The 16,056-nt window shown below is 29.6% G+C and overlaps 1 protein-coding gene across 1 annotated transcript in view; it reads right to left on the reverse strand.

Moving 5' to 3' along the window:
- LOC117172932 (titin homolog) overlaps positions 1-16,056 on the reverse strand; it is a 67,975-nt gene that overhangs the window by 34,263 nt on the left and 17,656 nt on the right. The window contains exon 2 of the mRNA XM_033361233.1: positions 5,240-9,988. Within this exon, the coding sequence (XP_033217124.1) occupies positions 5,240-9,977 (4,738 nt within the window). The 5' untranslated portion in view covers positions 9,978-9,988. The remainder of the gene's footprint in view (positions 1-5,239; positions 9,989-16,056) is intronic.

Genomic DNA, 16,056 nt, shown 5'->3' on the forward strand with positions numbered 1-16,056 from the left:
GCGGGCCTCACTGTTTACGTTTCAGTCTCCCTGTAATCAGTCCAAGTCTACTTGAAGGCAACCCCTGCCACTAGACTGAAAGCGAGAGTTTGGTGTAGTTATATTGTCACTTGAAGAATTTAATTTTTAACCGTAAAAACTAAACTTCCAACATAATAGTTTAATCTTCAACCAAAGCAATGAATTTGCCACCAAAAAGATTAAGTTTTCACCATAAAGATTTATTTTAAATAAAAAAAACGAATTTGTATAAAAATTGTTAAATTTCTAAATATGGAATTTTTTTCCACAAAATACATGAATTTTCAACTAAAAAAACCAACTAAAAATGGAATAGTTCCATTTTTAGTTTAGAACGTAATTCACAACCAATAAAAGACGAATTTTGAACAAAATAGTTGAATATTTATCCAAAAAAATTAATTTTCAACTGTAATGATGAATCTTCAATAAAGAAAATTAATTTTGATTCAAATAGTCGCATTTTTTACCAAAAATATGAATTTTTAACTATAAAGATTAATGTTCTATGAAAGCGACAAATTTTCATAAAAATACATGAATTCTCAACTGAAAGAGACAAATTTTATAAGAAAAGTAGTTGCATTTTTAACGAGAGGTATGAATTTTCAACCAAAAAGATCAATTTTTCGCTATACAATTTGATTTTCCATCAAAAAGACGAATTTTCATAAAAATAGTTAAATGCTTAACAAAAGAAATTATTTTTTAACAAAATACATTAATCTGCAACTAGAAAAGATAAATTTGCAATAGAAAATGAAATAGGTAAGTTTCTTTACAAAAAATAAATTTTCCACTAATTAAAAACGATTTTTCAACAAAATAATTCTATTTTTATCTACGACATGAAAAGTTTTTAGATTAAAATCAATTTTTAACCATACAAAGTTAATTTTCAACCAAAAAGATTAATTTTTGACGAAAAAGATTTCACCAGGAAAAAAAATTAATTTTCAACCATAGAAGACGAATTTTAACCAATATAATTAAATTTATATAAAAACCAATGATTTTCAAACTATAAAGATGAATGTTCAATAAAAACATTAATATTCAAACAAATAGTTGGATTTTTGACCAAAAAGATTAATTTTCAACAAAATAGTCACATTTTTAACCAAAAAAGTTCATTTTCAAAAAAATACATAAATTTTCAACTATAAAAAAAGTTTTAACCGAAAATAGAATAATTCAACTTTCAATTGAAAAATAGTTTTTAAGAAAATAGTTCAATATTCAACCAAAAAAAAGATTTTTAAATTAAAATGATGAATCAAGAACCAAAAAAAAGCAATTCTTAATCTAAGTGCAGTGAAACTCTTCTAAAGCTTTGGAACTAACTCATTAGAGCCCGCTTCGCTTTTGTTTGTTCACGCCTGAGTGCTCGCCTGAGTGACAACCGCAGACCCCGCGCAGCTCCTGTTACACCTACCTGTGGCACGGCGTCGATTCTCGGAAAGGTTATAGAAGGGAGGGCTATTGAAGGGTTTCACTGTAGTTCCACTTTCAACTAAGTAGATCAATTTAAAAAAAAATAGAATAGCTAATGGAATTCTCAATCCACACAGATAAGATTTTAATCAAAAATTTGCGTTTTTAACCAGAAAAGACGAATTTTCAACGAAATGGTTAAATTTTTCAAAAGAAATGAATTTTTAGCTACAATAATGAAACAATAAAAAAATTAATATTATTTTGAATAGTTGAATTTTTGATCAAAAAGATTAATTGACAATCAAACAGGTACATTTTTAAACGAAGAAATAAATTTTCAACCAAAAAGATTAATTTTTCACCAAGAAGATTTCACCACGACAAAATTAATTTCTAACCATAAAAGACGAATTTTCAACTGAATAGTTACATTTTTAACCAAAGAAATTAACTATCAACAGAATCCATGAATTTTCAACTAAAAAAAAAAATTAACCGTAAACCAAGTAGTTTAATTTTTAGCCCAATAACTAATTTTCAATTAATAGAAACCGAATTTTCAACAAAATAATTAAATTTTCAATAAAAAAGTAAAACAAAATCATGAACCAAACAATCAAAAAAAGCAAACATAAAAAATCAATTAAGATTTTAATTTGAAACCAAAAAACTCTTCATATCAACCAAAGAAGACAAATTTTCAATAAAATAATTTAAAGTCCTCGAACCAAAAAAATTATTTTTCAACCAAGCAGTTGCATTTTTATGAAAAATGATTAAAGTTATACAAAAGATAAATTTTTAAACCAAAAAGACGAATTGTCAACCAAGAAAGATTGCTAATTCTTTAAATAAAATAAAATATCAGTCAAAATGTGGAATTTGCACGGCAAAAAGACGAAATTTCTACAAAAACTTGAATTTTAAAATCGAAGACATTAATGTTGAACAAAAAACATCATATTTCACCAAGTCGTTGATTTTTAAACTCAAACAAATGAATTTTCAATAAAAAATTTGAATTTTCAACCAAAAACATTAATTTATTGTTTTTAACAAAATTGTTGGATTTTTAACGAAATAATAAAATTGTATGTTCATTCCCGAAGTTTATAAATAATGAAAATAACTTTTCTGAGCTCCACATTTTTATTTAAATGAATGCGTACAATCAAAATCAATTTTTCAAAATAAAAAATCATTTGAAATATTCCTAGAAATCGCAAGAAACATTGTTTATTCTTTCAAAACAAAAACGTAATTTTTGTTGGTATTTGAAAAAATCTAACTTGATACAAAATTATTTTACTTAAATATGATTTTAGATTATCATTCGTTATCGAAAACTGCCCATATAAAAAATTCGCAATAATTTTTGAACCTACAGAACATTTTTTAATTACAAAAATTTTAAACACTTTAAACCGCTCTGTAGTAATTAAAAGTAATATATATTTTTAATCACAGGTTATCCTGACAGAATGCCTCAACACATACCTAAAAACATATTTTTTTAAATAATTTTTTTCGCTCCTCCCTACCCTCTTATATTACATATTATAGTTTAAAAAAATTATTACATTTAAAAAAACGATACAATTCGTTTTATTTTACATTAAAAATAGAAAACAGTATAAATAATGACGAGGTAAAATCGTCAAGGAAATCTCTAACTTCCGAACTATTATTTCTTGTCAGAAAAACCACCTGCTATCGTTCTTTTCATTTTTCTAATCACACATCCTCCATTCTTAAAAAGTCGTGTTTACCATATATCTCATAAATTTTTATTTAAAATCTGATTTGTTGTATAATGCGTCAATATGACATTAAATTTTCTTTCATGTTGTCCTTTTTAAATGCTCTGGAACTTTTTCAATAACAATTTTTAATTCTAAACATTTATTTGAAAGTACTAAAATTTAAAATAATAAAAAAAATTTTTAATAAAAATTACAAATTTGGCATATTTATTTTTTTGGTTCAGTTTTTACTTGTTATTGAGACTCTATCAATATAATTTTCCCAAAACTCTTGAGATAATTCAAAAGGATTTTTGAAGATTTCAAATAAGTGCAATCAAGATTTCTAAAAAAAAAGTTAATTTTAAACTAAATTGTTGAATTTGCTTACAAAAAAGATAGTATCAGCGAAAAAGGGGAAATATAATTGATATTTTAAACAAAATATATTTTCATTTTAAATAAAATACAGTTATACAATTCATCCAAAAAAGACAAATTTTCAGTAACATAGTTGAATCGTTAACTAAACGAGATTAATTTTTAACCACTTGTATTTTTCACAAGGACAAAATTTATAAAAGAGATGAATTTTCTATAAAACAGTTTCATTTTGTAACCAAACAATATGAATTTTGAACAAAAAAGTTAATTTTAAATGAAATAGTATAACAGAATTTCAGAAATTTAGTTAACAATTTAAGTTTTTTTTAAGTACTGATTTAAATTTTGAAGATTTCAAAATATGTAAAAAAAAAGAATCTTGAAGATTTTAAGACAATTATTTTTTTTTTGTTTTCCAGGATATCACAAAATTTTAGATAAACTTTGAATTATATTGAAAGATGTTTATAAGTTTTAGAACTTCTGAGGGGTTAAAAAATAATTCAGTTATGTGAAAATTCCCAAAATTGTTAAACAAAATGTAGATTTTCAAAAGATTCACAAAAGGTGCTTTTTATGGATTTGAAAATGATTGAAAATGATTTCTAACAATTTCGAAATAGAATATAGAACATTTTAAAGCAAAATCAGAAAAGTTTCTAGAAACATTTTAAGATCGTTTTTTTATTGTATAGGATTTTATAATTTATCAATTTTCTGAAATCGTTAAGTTTTAAAATATTTTTAATCTATTAAAAATTTCTCTAACCTCAATTTTTGTTAAATTAAGAAAATTGCCTTAAAATCCCCAGATTGCATTTTTAAAAATCATTTGACATTTTCCCAGGAATATTAAGAAAATTGTTTCATTATTAATATTTTGCAATCTTTTCAAATTTCTAATTATTTTTTCAAAACTTGTAAATATATTTATGAGTAATTCGAATTCTTTCTAAGATTATTTTTTAATCTTTCAAAAAAAAAGTTGCTTTAAAATCTTCTATATTCTTTTTAGAAAATTTGGTAAATCATTTGAAAGTTTTTGAAATCTTTTTCAATTTTGTTTTGTAATTACTTGTTTTCAAAAGAAAAATCATTAAAAATTTTCTCAGAAATCTTAGCGAAAATTCGTGTTCTCCTAAAACCTTTCCGGATTCTCAAAAATATTCTTTTGCAAAATCTTCTAAAATATACATTTTTTTAAATTTTTGTAATCTTTTCAAGATTTAAATTATTTTCGAGTCTTTACAAAACTTCAATATATCTTTTGAAATAATTCAAAGTTTTCCTAAAATTTTGTAAGATTCTGCAAACTTACAAAAATTTTCTTAAAATCATCTCAATCCTTTGCGACATATTTTTAATACTTCAGAACCTAAAATTAATCTTTTAAAATAAAAAATAAATAATTTTAAAAAATGCCAGTAACCTTATTGCACTATTTATTTGGAAATAAACTATTTTGTTGAAAATCTATATTTTTGGGTTCAGAGATTAAATGGTTGTGTAGAAAATTCGTCTTTTTTGGAAAACATTTGATCTTTTTTGGTTAAAACTTGCAAAAATTCTCAAAGAACATAACTTGTAATAGTAAAATGTTGTATTGATGAAACTAGCGGACTGAGAATTTGAAAAAGATATTTTTGATAACTCACCTGCTTGAATTCTTGTAGCAGCAGAAATGAAAGTGCTAGAATCAGAGGAACTATCCTCCATTGATTCAGGAACATATATATGATACTCTATCTTCTCTTCCAACATTTCATCGTTTATAGCATTCGTCACGACTTCTGGTTTTGCTATCTCTTCAGTCTCGATTTTTAACTCTCCCTTCTCCTCTTTATCATTAATCAAAGCATCAATTTCGACTTCTTCCTTTCCTTCAACTTTTTCGTCATGCCTAACGAGATTTTCTTCCCTTGATCGAAGATTATCAGAACTAAGACGTCTTGTTGTGCATTGGCTTGCAGATCTAGATTCAACAACATCTGAATCTCCCTTTTGTGTTTCTTCTTCTTCGTCCCTTAAAGTTTCCCTAGCAGATATTTGGGATGATTCTTCATTCTCCTTTTTTATTTCCTCCGATTTCTGCACCACTTTTTGTTCCTGATCATTCCTCATTTCTTCTTGCCTCTCTCCAACTTTTTCTATTTCCTCTTTCTTACTCTCTTCATCTGCCTTTTTTTCACCTTCTTCCTCTTCATTTTCACCTCCAGAAGTTGTAACGTAGGCTTTGGTCTTTACGAAAGTGTCTTCTTTAATCACCACCTGTTCCTTAACCACCTCCTCCTTAATCTCCTGCTCTTCTGATCCACCCAAAGCTTCGAGACTTTCAAGCACATTTTCTTCATTCACATTATCACTTCTTTTATCCTTAATTTCTTCCACAGCTGTAAATGCGTCTTCTTTCCTCTTATTAATTTCAGAATCAGTAATAATCGCTTCTAACTCTTCCTGAAGTTCCACATTTTCTTTCACTTTTCCTTCCTCTATCCTTTCGGTAGCTTCTACGCTTTCCATAATTTCATCTTCTTGTTCCTCTATTCTTTTAATAATTTCTAAATTTTCCTTGATCTCATCCTGTTCCTCCTGTTCCTTTTTCATCTTTACCTCAAGCCTCCCCATTTCATTATTATCCTTTCTTTCCTTAAGCATTTCCACAACTTCTTCTTCAACCTTTCGATCTTTTAACTCGGTTCCTTCACTGTCTAAACCATCCATCACATCTCCTTTACTTTCTTCACCTTTCTTACCTGCAACCTCCTTAACCTTTTCCTCTTCCTTTATTCTACCATCATCCGATTCCGAATCTGGCCCTCTCTCCTCCATCTTTTCGTCCTTTCTATCAGTCTCTGGTTCCGTAATCGAGGCCACACTTCCTGTCTCTTCACTTTCCCTCTTTTCCATTTCCTCGTCCGTCATCTTAAAAGAAGATACAGTCAGATCCTGAAGAGAGTCCAAATTTAATTCCGGAACAATGGGCATGCCAGGATCCAAAGAAAGACTCGCATTCGTTTGATCAGTCATCGTTGTCTCTTTAACCTCATTTGTAGACTCAATAGACCTACCAGTACTTTCTTCCACCTCTAGAGAATTTTCTACAGCATCTGCAGCTTCCAAAACTTCATCAGTGATGGTGGACTCCTTAGTTTCATCCGTAGATTCAGAATCAGTCAATCTCAAAACTTCAGGTGAAGATTCTTCACCCTCTTGCGGTTTGCTTTTCTCCTTTAACTGAAGTTCCTCCTCTTCTTTGAGAGCCGCAGTCATCACTTTTAGAACCTTCAATTCTTCCTCGTCGAAATTCTCTTCCTGGAGTTTCTCGCTCATTTGATTTTCCTTTACCTCCTCATCTTCTTTTATCTCTTCTTTACCCTCTTCTATTTGGTCAGATTCTTCTTCTATCTCGAGAAGTTCCTTCATCTTCTCCATATTGCTTTTCTGCTTCTTATCGTCTTCTTTTATCTGAGCGAGATCCTTATCATCTTCCTCCTTAATCTGATCCAAATCTTGATAAGGAATCATCAGATCATGTCCTATTTTATTATTTATTAGATCTATGTTAATTGTAGAACCATTGCTAGAATCAAGTCGAACAAGTTCTCCAAAGACTTCTAAATTAGGATGAGAATCCTCTGAACTTTGGACAGATTCATCCCCTTTAGCCAACTTCGTTTCATCTTTATTACTATTTTTGCTCTTATTTGAGATCAACTTTGACCGAAATTCACCTTCTTCCACTTCTATTTCAAGAGTATCAGAATCTGGAGTAGGGATCCTATCAGGAATGATAACAGTAGTCACCGAATCTGGGATTTCACATGGTGAACCTTCTGTTAGTACGAAAGAGAAAGGAATAGTTTTTTTAGACGAATTGGAATCATCCTCTTCATCTTCCTCTTCCCTTAACTCATCTTCTTCCCTTTCTTTCTTCTCAGTTTTTACACTTTCCTTCTGTTCCTCTACACTTTTATTGTCTCTTTCCTTGCTCAGCTGTTCATCATTATCCTTCCTTATTGTATCTCCTCCTTCCTTTTCTTCCTTAGAATCGCCAACTTCTTCTCCTTCTTTAGCTCCAACCTCACAAATCTTCTCATTCTCCAAAGTTTTGCAAATCGCCTTTTTCTCTGTCTCCCTCGAATTAGTTTCTATACTATCTACTTCATCTTTAGGATTTAAAATCTCTACCTTCAATGGTTCGTCCAAAAAGGTTTCAATCCTCTTCTCCACTTCTTCCACCTCTTTTAACTTTTCTTTAACACTCACAGCCAATTCGACCTTTCCCTCTCCAAGTATGTCTTGAATCCTCCTTTCTGAATCCTCAACCTCCTGGAGTTTTCCCCTTATACTAAATTGAACTTGTTCTTTATCTTTAACCACTTCATTACCTTCAGGATTCAAAAGACACTCAATCTCTTTTTCTACATTCTGGATCTCCAGTAATTGTTCCTTTAGTCCTAAGGGACCATCTCGAACTGTTGCTTTTTCTTCCTCTGGCTCTAGGGAATCGGGTCTTTGGGGAGTATCAAGAGGTTCTGGAGTCACGTTCAAACTATCTCTGAAGACTTCTTCTACCTCAGTTTCAACTTCTCTTAATTCTTTAGAAGTCAGAGGCATATTATCAACTGCTGAAAGCTTGATCTCTTCCTCTATAGAATTCATTTTCTCAGCATAATTTTCCTCATCAGCTTTAACCCGCTCCTCCTCCTTTTTATCCCTATTATCAACAGCTTCGCCATCACTTCCGTTTCTTATATCTCGTCCATCTCTGTTACCAGCTATATCTTTATCACTATCATCATTTTCTTCTACCTTTATCTCCTCCTTCCCTTCCAAATTGGAAGCACTTCCAGAGGTCGAAAGCACCGGCAGGACCAATTCCTCTTTTATCTTTGTCGACTTGGTCACTTCTGGTGATATTAGAGGCAAAACTAAATTATCAGAATCACTCCTAGAAACACTTCTCGAGTGACTTTTGGAGGAGAAAGGTCTCACAACCGGAAGGGAGACATCTGAAGCCTCTGAAATCCGATGCCTCAGATCCTTAGCAGAAGTTGACCTCCTCATGGGAACCATAAAGGATGAAGAAATTCCTTCAAGGAGAGTTTGCGTCTCACTTAATCTTGCCTCCAAGGCATTTTTATGTCCTATTGACTCCACCTCTGATTTTAAAGTCTCCACGTCCTCAAGTGAATCATCTGGTGTCTCCGGATCCGAAACCTGAGTCTTCTTCACCTTTCTTGATCTCGAATTCTCCTTCGATTCATTAGATTTTGTATTTTCTTTTAACTCATTGGATCTTGAACTATCCTTCGGATTAGATTTTAAAGCTTCTTTGGAGACAGATTGTTCCTTGGATTTAGAATATTCCTTTGATTTAGAGTCTTCCTTAGAGAAGTTCCTCTTCGAACTCATAGAATTTTTTAACTCCTCCACCTTTTCCTTAATGATCGGAGCTGTCTCATCAATAACTTCCTGGACTTTTTCGACATAAGACCGCGACTGGAGTTCCTCAAGACTTTTCGTCGTCGCAAACTTTCGCACCACATACTCCTTTACTCTGTCCATACTTAGACCCCTTGACACTTTTTTCTCAGAGTTTCTCCTTTTTTCATCTTTTCTCACACTCCTTTCAATCCTCTCAGTCCGCTCAGTCCTTTCCCTCCTATCAGTCCTTTGCCTCCTTTCACTCCATTCACTCTTCTCCAAAGACGTTCTACTTGTAGTTTTCAAAACTTCTGATTCCATCTCTGTCTTCTGATTTCGGTGGTTCCTCCTTTCCCGGCTACTAATCCTATTCTTCCTTAACTCACTCTTTATGTCCTTCACCGTATTTCCAGGCAAGGTTGGAATTTGAGAAATGATCTTAGGCCCATTTCTCATTCCAGGACTTTCCCTGCAATCTTCTTTCCTCCTCGAACTCTTTTTTTCAGGAGCCCGGTGTCTTCCAAAATGCTCTGACTGCCTTGTTTCCTTATGTGTCGCTAATTCTCGAACCTCTTCAGTGGAAATTGTTTTCCCTTCGTCGCCGAAGATGCTTCTGTGACGATCGAGGACTTTTGCGGTTTCGTTCAAAGACCAGCCACTGTGGAACACTATATCTCTGGGAGTTTTTTCTTCCTTGAAGGCATCTCTTCTTCTGAGGACTTCACTCATGTCCTGAAGAGCCTGGAGATTTTTCTCGTCGACTGAAAGGCTTCTGGAAGCGCCATATTGTTCTCGGATGTGAAGAAGCTTTTCGAAGTGGTGCGCTGCAAAGACGTAGATGTCCTCTGGATGGTGGCGAATCACTTCCCTAGTGAGGCCTTCCACGGCTGCTGCTAAACCCTGAGGCACTCGTGGAGCCACCAGGAAGCCTTCAGGAACTTTCATGTCTTTAGTTGAGGTCGCCATTTTTCTGCGATCTTAAAAATATATATTTTTTTAATTTCAAATACAGTCGGGCTTCTTAATGAGAGCGTCACGGGCTGTATGGTAAAGGAATTTCCGAGAAGTGCGGTACCCCCACTCCCTACTGAAAATCTAGCTCGGGTTGTGATAATTGAAGCTTTATTGAAAATACACTGCAACCCCGCTATAAAAGTTTCCGTTATAGAGGACAAGGTGGACTAAAGAAACGAGAGAGAAGCTCTGCAAGCTCAACGGATCAACTTTAGAAGAAAAATCTGTCCCAATTCAATTTTAACAGCTTTTAAAATAATTAGTCGAATTTGTATCTTTGTCAATTATGATAACATTTATTAAAGACTTGAACAATTAAAAATTAAAAGCATTTGAAGTTTAAAATTTTTGATAAAAAACATTTATCATTTAACCTTTATTATTTATTAAAATATTCAGAAGTTCTGAAAAAAATTCAAAAGTAATTTGAAATTTGAAAAAATTTCTAAACAGAAATAATATTGAAATTGCTATTTAAAAGTTTAATAAAAAACAATACGTTTTTGAATTTCTAAATCTTTTTATAAAAAACTTTTTAATACAAGGAATTAAAAATTTAGATGTATTCGTAATACTCAATGAGAGTACTCAATGAGCAAACAAATTTGCGTAAGCTATTGTGAAAATAGAAATCAAAACTATCGATCAAGTTCACTCTTCAAATAACATAGAATACTTAATGTAATTTCTGAATAGATGGAAAATACGTTTCTATAATTAAATTTTTCTGAAAAAAGATCTTCTCACTTCGCTCTACTTAGAATCGAACCACAGAACTTCGATTGACAGTCGGGTGCTTCCCCATTAAGCTGTTGGATAGATCGAAAGAAGACTCTTTTTTCCAAAATACACGCTATCTCAAATCGTAACATAAATATTACATCTGGCTTGAGATAGCGTATATTTCTGAAAAAGATTCTGCTTTCCATCTTTCTAATAGCTTGATGGGAAAGCACCCGATCAGCAATCCGAAGTTCTGTGGTTCGATACCGAGTGGAGCGAAGTGAGATCTTTTTTCAGAAACAGTGGGGGGTACTGCTCCATCACGAGTTAAGGGAGGGAGCGCTCTTATTGAGAAACCTCTTATTTAGAAGCCCGACTGTAATGGAATTCAAAGGTACCAGAAAATGTATACACGGAGAATTTAAAAGATTTGCACAGATCACAACGGTTCAGTCATTCTTGTAATCTAAACATATATTTTTTTAGTTAGTTTTAAAAGATCTGTTGAACACTTCAACACGTTCGACTCATAAAAATAAATCAGAAAAAATTCAAGAAGACCAAAGATTGAAAAATAAATAAACATCATAATTGGAAAAATGCTCATGTTTGAATTTTGTTATGCATTTTTATCACTATATACATTTTAATTCCTTATTCTCATCAATTATTATCTAGTGTATTTTTTTCAGTACATAAACAAACCAAAAATAACTACAGTGAAACTCTTCTATAGCGCCGATTATGGGGCTGACGGTGGGTGGGAACTAATTCATTTTAGCCCGCTCCGCTTTTTTTGTTCACGCTTGAGTGCTTGCTTGAGTGCTTGCCTGAGTGATAACCGCAGACCTTGCGCACCCCGCGCAGCTCCTGCTACACTTGTTGCGTCGTGGCGTCAGTTCTCGGAAGGGCTACAGAAGGGAGGGCTATTGCAGAGTTTCACTGTATTTGAAAAAAATATAATTTTTTTGTTTCCTTACAAGTTTAAATTTGCTTGCTAAAATGCAGAACCAGGCCATATAACGATTCACATCAAATTAATTACAATTTATTAGAATTTTCTAATGTACGCTACTTTTGAACATTATTTTTGATTTCTAAAATTTTGTTTTTCCAACCACAAATAAAATAAATTTCTTTGATACTCCGTTTTAGTTATTTTATTAAATATTTTTAAAGTATTAGAAATGAGTAAAAATTCCTGTTTCTTTATTGGGGGCTTAAAAGTCTTTCTTCTATGCCCCTTTTAACCCCCTTTTCTACTTGATTTCGAATTAAATTAATAGATCCAAATAAGAAAATCACATTTTTTTCGTTTAAAAGTTTATTTTTCTTGGTTGAAAAGTCTACTTTTATATTTTTAATTGAGAATTCAACTCTTTTAGTTAAAAAATTTGAGTATTTGGTTGAAAATTTCAAAGATTTTCTTGATAAATCGTCTTTTACTTAACTTTTTGTTGAAAATTCCCCTTTTTTGCGTGAGAAACTAAACTGTTTTGTAGACAAATTGTCTTTTTTGTTTGAAAATTCAACTATCAGGTTGAAAAAGACCTCGTTGGTTGTAAATTTAACAGCTTTGAAGAAACATGGTCTTTTTTGTCTAAAAATTCAACAAATTGGAATAAATTTATTGGGTTTCTTCTTCAATATGAAATTTTTGAAGATTCATATTTTGGGGTCGATAATTAAACTGTTTTGTAAGAAATTCGTCTTTTTGGCTTAAAATTTCAACAGTTTTTTTTTCGTTAAAAATTGAAATATGTTGTTGTAAATTGTTTTTTTTTTGTTGTTGATGAAAATGCACATTTTTCAGTTCGAAATTAAACTTTTTTGCCAAAAAATCACCTCTTTGTCTTAAAAATCTCACAATTTGGTACAAAATTCAACCATTTATTTGAAAATTTAAATATTTAGTAATAAATCTTTTTTTTAATACAAATTCATGTTTTTAAATTTAAGATTCAACTGTTTACTAGAAAATGCATCTTTTTGGCTTAAAGTTTTTGGTTCAAAAGTTATCTCTTTTGTTGAAAATTAAACTATGGTCTTGAAAATTCTTTTTTTTTTTTAATTACACTGTTTTGTAGAAAATTCGTATATTTGTAAATTCAAGAATCAACTTTTTTGTTAAAAATTCGTCTTTCCAATTAAAAATTCAATAATTTGGTTAAAATTTGTTTTCTTCATTGACTAAGAAATCCGTCTTCGATAAAGATGCATCTTTTTGGTTCAAAATGTAACTATTTTGTTGAAAATTTGTTCGTTTCTTTTTGTTTAAAATTACTCTTTCAGTTGAAAATTCACATTTTGAATTAAAATGTTCAACTATTTTCTGGAAAATTCTTCTCTCGGGATTAAAAATATAACAATTATATTTGTTAGAGAATTCAACTGTTTGGTTTAAAATTCAAATATTTATGCAAATTTTTTTTTTAAATCCATGTTTCTCATTTTCAAATTCAACTGTTTTGTCGCAAATTCTTATTTTTAGCTTAAAAATGCAATAATTTGGTCACATTTTTTTTTCTTTCTTGCAAAAATATTTCTTGGTTGATGATTTATCTCTTTGGTTGAAAATGGAACTATTTTGTTGTGGATTTTTTCTTTAATTACCCGTTTCGTTGAATATTCACATTTTTAAATTTAATATTAAACTGTTTTGTGGAAATTTCGTCTTAAAAATTTAACAATTTGCTTTAAATTTTTTCTTATTTCACTGAAAAATCAACTATTTTGTCGAAAATTCGTCTTTTTCCGATAAACACGACTTTCTTTGATTCAAAATAAAAATATTTTTTAGTTTAAATATCAACAATGACATTTTTCGTAAAGAAGAAATATTTTTTGGTTAAAAATGCAACTACTTAGTAAAAATCTCATTTGTTTGGTTAAAGATTCATTGTTTTATTTCAAAAAGGCGTCTTTTTTAGAAATTCAATTCTTTTTTATTTAAAATGAAAATATTTATTGGACGAAATATTAAATGTTATATTTTTCGTTAAAAATTCATCTAGTTAGTTTGAAAATATTAATGCAATTAATTTAATTTAAATCAATGTATTCCCCTCCAAAATTACAAAATAATTGGCGTATTATTTCTTTAAAGTGAATCAAAACCTTGTTAAAAAGAGGAAAATGGGTCAAAATTCTCGATTTTAGGTGTTTTAGGCGATTTTTTCAATTTAAGGAGAAAAGGGGGGATTAGCTAAAAAAGGAGACGAACTTTGACCCCTGCTATTATTTACTTAGTTGAATATAGTTTCTAATTTTAAAACAAATTTTTTCTCCAAAGAATTTAAAAAATTGAAAAATTAAGTTACTAGAATGTTGAAAACAGAATATTTTTAAAAAACTTGTAAAAAAGCAAAAAATTAAAAATAGTCGATAGTTAAAAAATGCTAGAGTTAAAGAAAGAGCAGAAAAATAAAAGAAATTTTAGATGAAATCTTTAGTTTAGTTCCAACTTTGTTTCTCGCTAATAAAAGATCACTTCATTTCCCTCTCTATTTTTAACACCTATCGCTTTTGTTTGCACAAGCCCGAATTGATTTTTTTTTTTAATTTTCCCTAACAGTTGCCATTAGGTAACGAAAAAGTATTTTTCCTAGTTTCTAGCTAAACTAGAAAATACTTATAAAATAATAATTATTAATTACTTTTAAATAACTAAACTTAAAAAGAAGAACGAGTACGGGGGGAAATATGACAAGTTTTGAAGTACTTTTGTTTTTCATTCTGTTTTTTCTATTGGAAAATTTTTAATTATTGAGGTTCTTTTAAAAAGATTATTTTAAGTTTTGAAGATTTGCAAATATTTCCAAAGAAAATTTGGAACATTTTAAGGTTTTATTTATTTTGTAGGATTTAAATTTTTTAGGATAAAACGATATTTAAATATTTAAAAACGACGTTTAGAAGTTTTGGGAATATTCAAAAATAATTAAAACCTTGAGAAGATTAAAAAAAATGTTAAGCAAAATGTAGATTTTTAAGATTTTGAACAAAATTACAATTGTTGATGACATTTTTTTTGCAAATCAATTTCTCTAAGAGAAAAGTGAGCAAGATTTCAAAACTTTTTTTAAAAAACTCAAAAAAGAATTTATAAGATTTTAAGGAAAAATGTTGCAATATTGGAAGATTAAAAGCTTTATAAGAAATTTGAGTAAGTTTAATAGATATTTAACAAAAAAGTTTTTAAGCATTTTCTTTATATTCCTAGGAAAATTTTAAGTGGTGTTTTTTATTATTAAAAATTAATTTAAAGAGATATTTAGAAAGGTTAGAAGTTTTGAGAAGATGCGAATATAATTTAAATCTTGAGAAGATTTTTGAAAAAACTTTTTAAAAATGTAGATTTTTGAAGATTTTGGAAAAAAAATGTAGAAGCTTTTTATGAATTTTGAAAGGTTTCAAGAGATTAATTAAATTTGAACTCTTGAGAGCTGGCTTTTGGTAAATTTTTAAAAAAATTTAAATTTAAGAACTAATTAAATTCGTGTTCAAACGAGAAATTTCATTAAGATAAATTAAGCTAATTTCAAAAATATTGGTTTGAATAGATTCAGCGAAAAATTATTTTACCTTTCAAATTTTATTTCAATGCATTTTCAATGTATTTTTAATGTATTTGCAATGTATTTCCAAAGTATTTTCAATGCTCCTTGTTTTCTGTCTACTGGTCTAAAATCAATAACTTTTAATATTGATTTTTATTTCTAAACTGTACAAAAATTGCGCTCAAGCTCTGCTGGCAATCTAAAAGACCTGGGTTTAGATCCCAGCGGAGCTTGAGCACAATTTTCTCATAATTAAAAAATAAAAATCAATATAAAAAAAAAGATTAATTTTAGACCAGTAGAAAAAAACTGTTTTGTCAAAAATTTTGTCCTCTCAGATTAAAAATACATCTTTTATGGTAAAAAAATCATCTTTCTGGTTTGAAAATGAACTTTTTTTTACTTGAAAGTTCAATTAATTTGTTTGTTAATGCGACTTTTTGGTAAAAATTTAAATTGATTGTAGTTGGTAATTCGCCGTTTAGCATGTAAAAACGCATATATTTTGTTAGAAAATCATGTTTGATTTAAAATTTAACAGTTTTTTTTTTTGTAGAAAATGTAATGTATAATTCGACTTGAAATTTCAGTAATTAAAAATGTTTCATATTGAATTAAATATGCGGTATTTAGATTAATTTTACTCAAAGAAATGTACATCCCTATAATTCACCTATTTTTGTGAAATATCACCCTATTTTCCAGGTTTTAAGAGAATTTTGGGAAGTTAATTTTCGGGGGGGGGGGGG

Source organism: Belonocnema kinseyi, chromosome 5 (assembly GCF_010883055.1).
Source record: "Belonocnema kinseyi isolate 2016_QV_RU_SX_M_011 chromosome 5, B_treatae_v1, whole genome shotgun sequence".
In the NCBI taxonomy this organism is placed as follows: Eukaryota; Metazoa; Arthropoda; class Insecta; order Hymenoptera; family Cynipidae; genus Belonocnema; species Belonocnema kinseyi.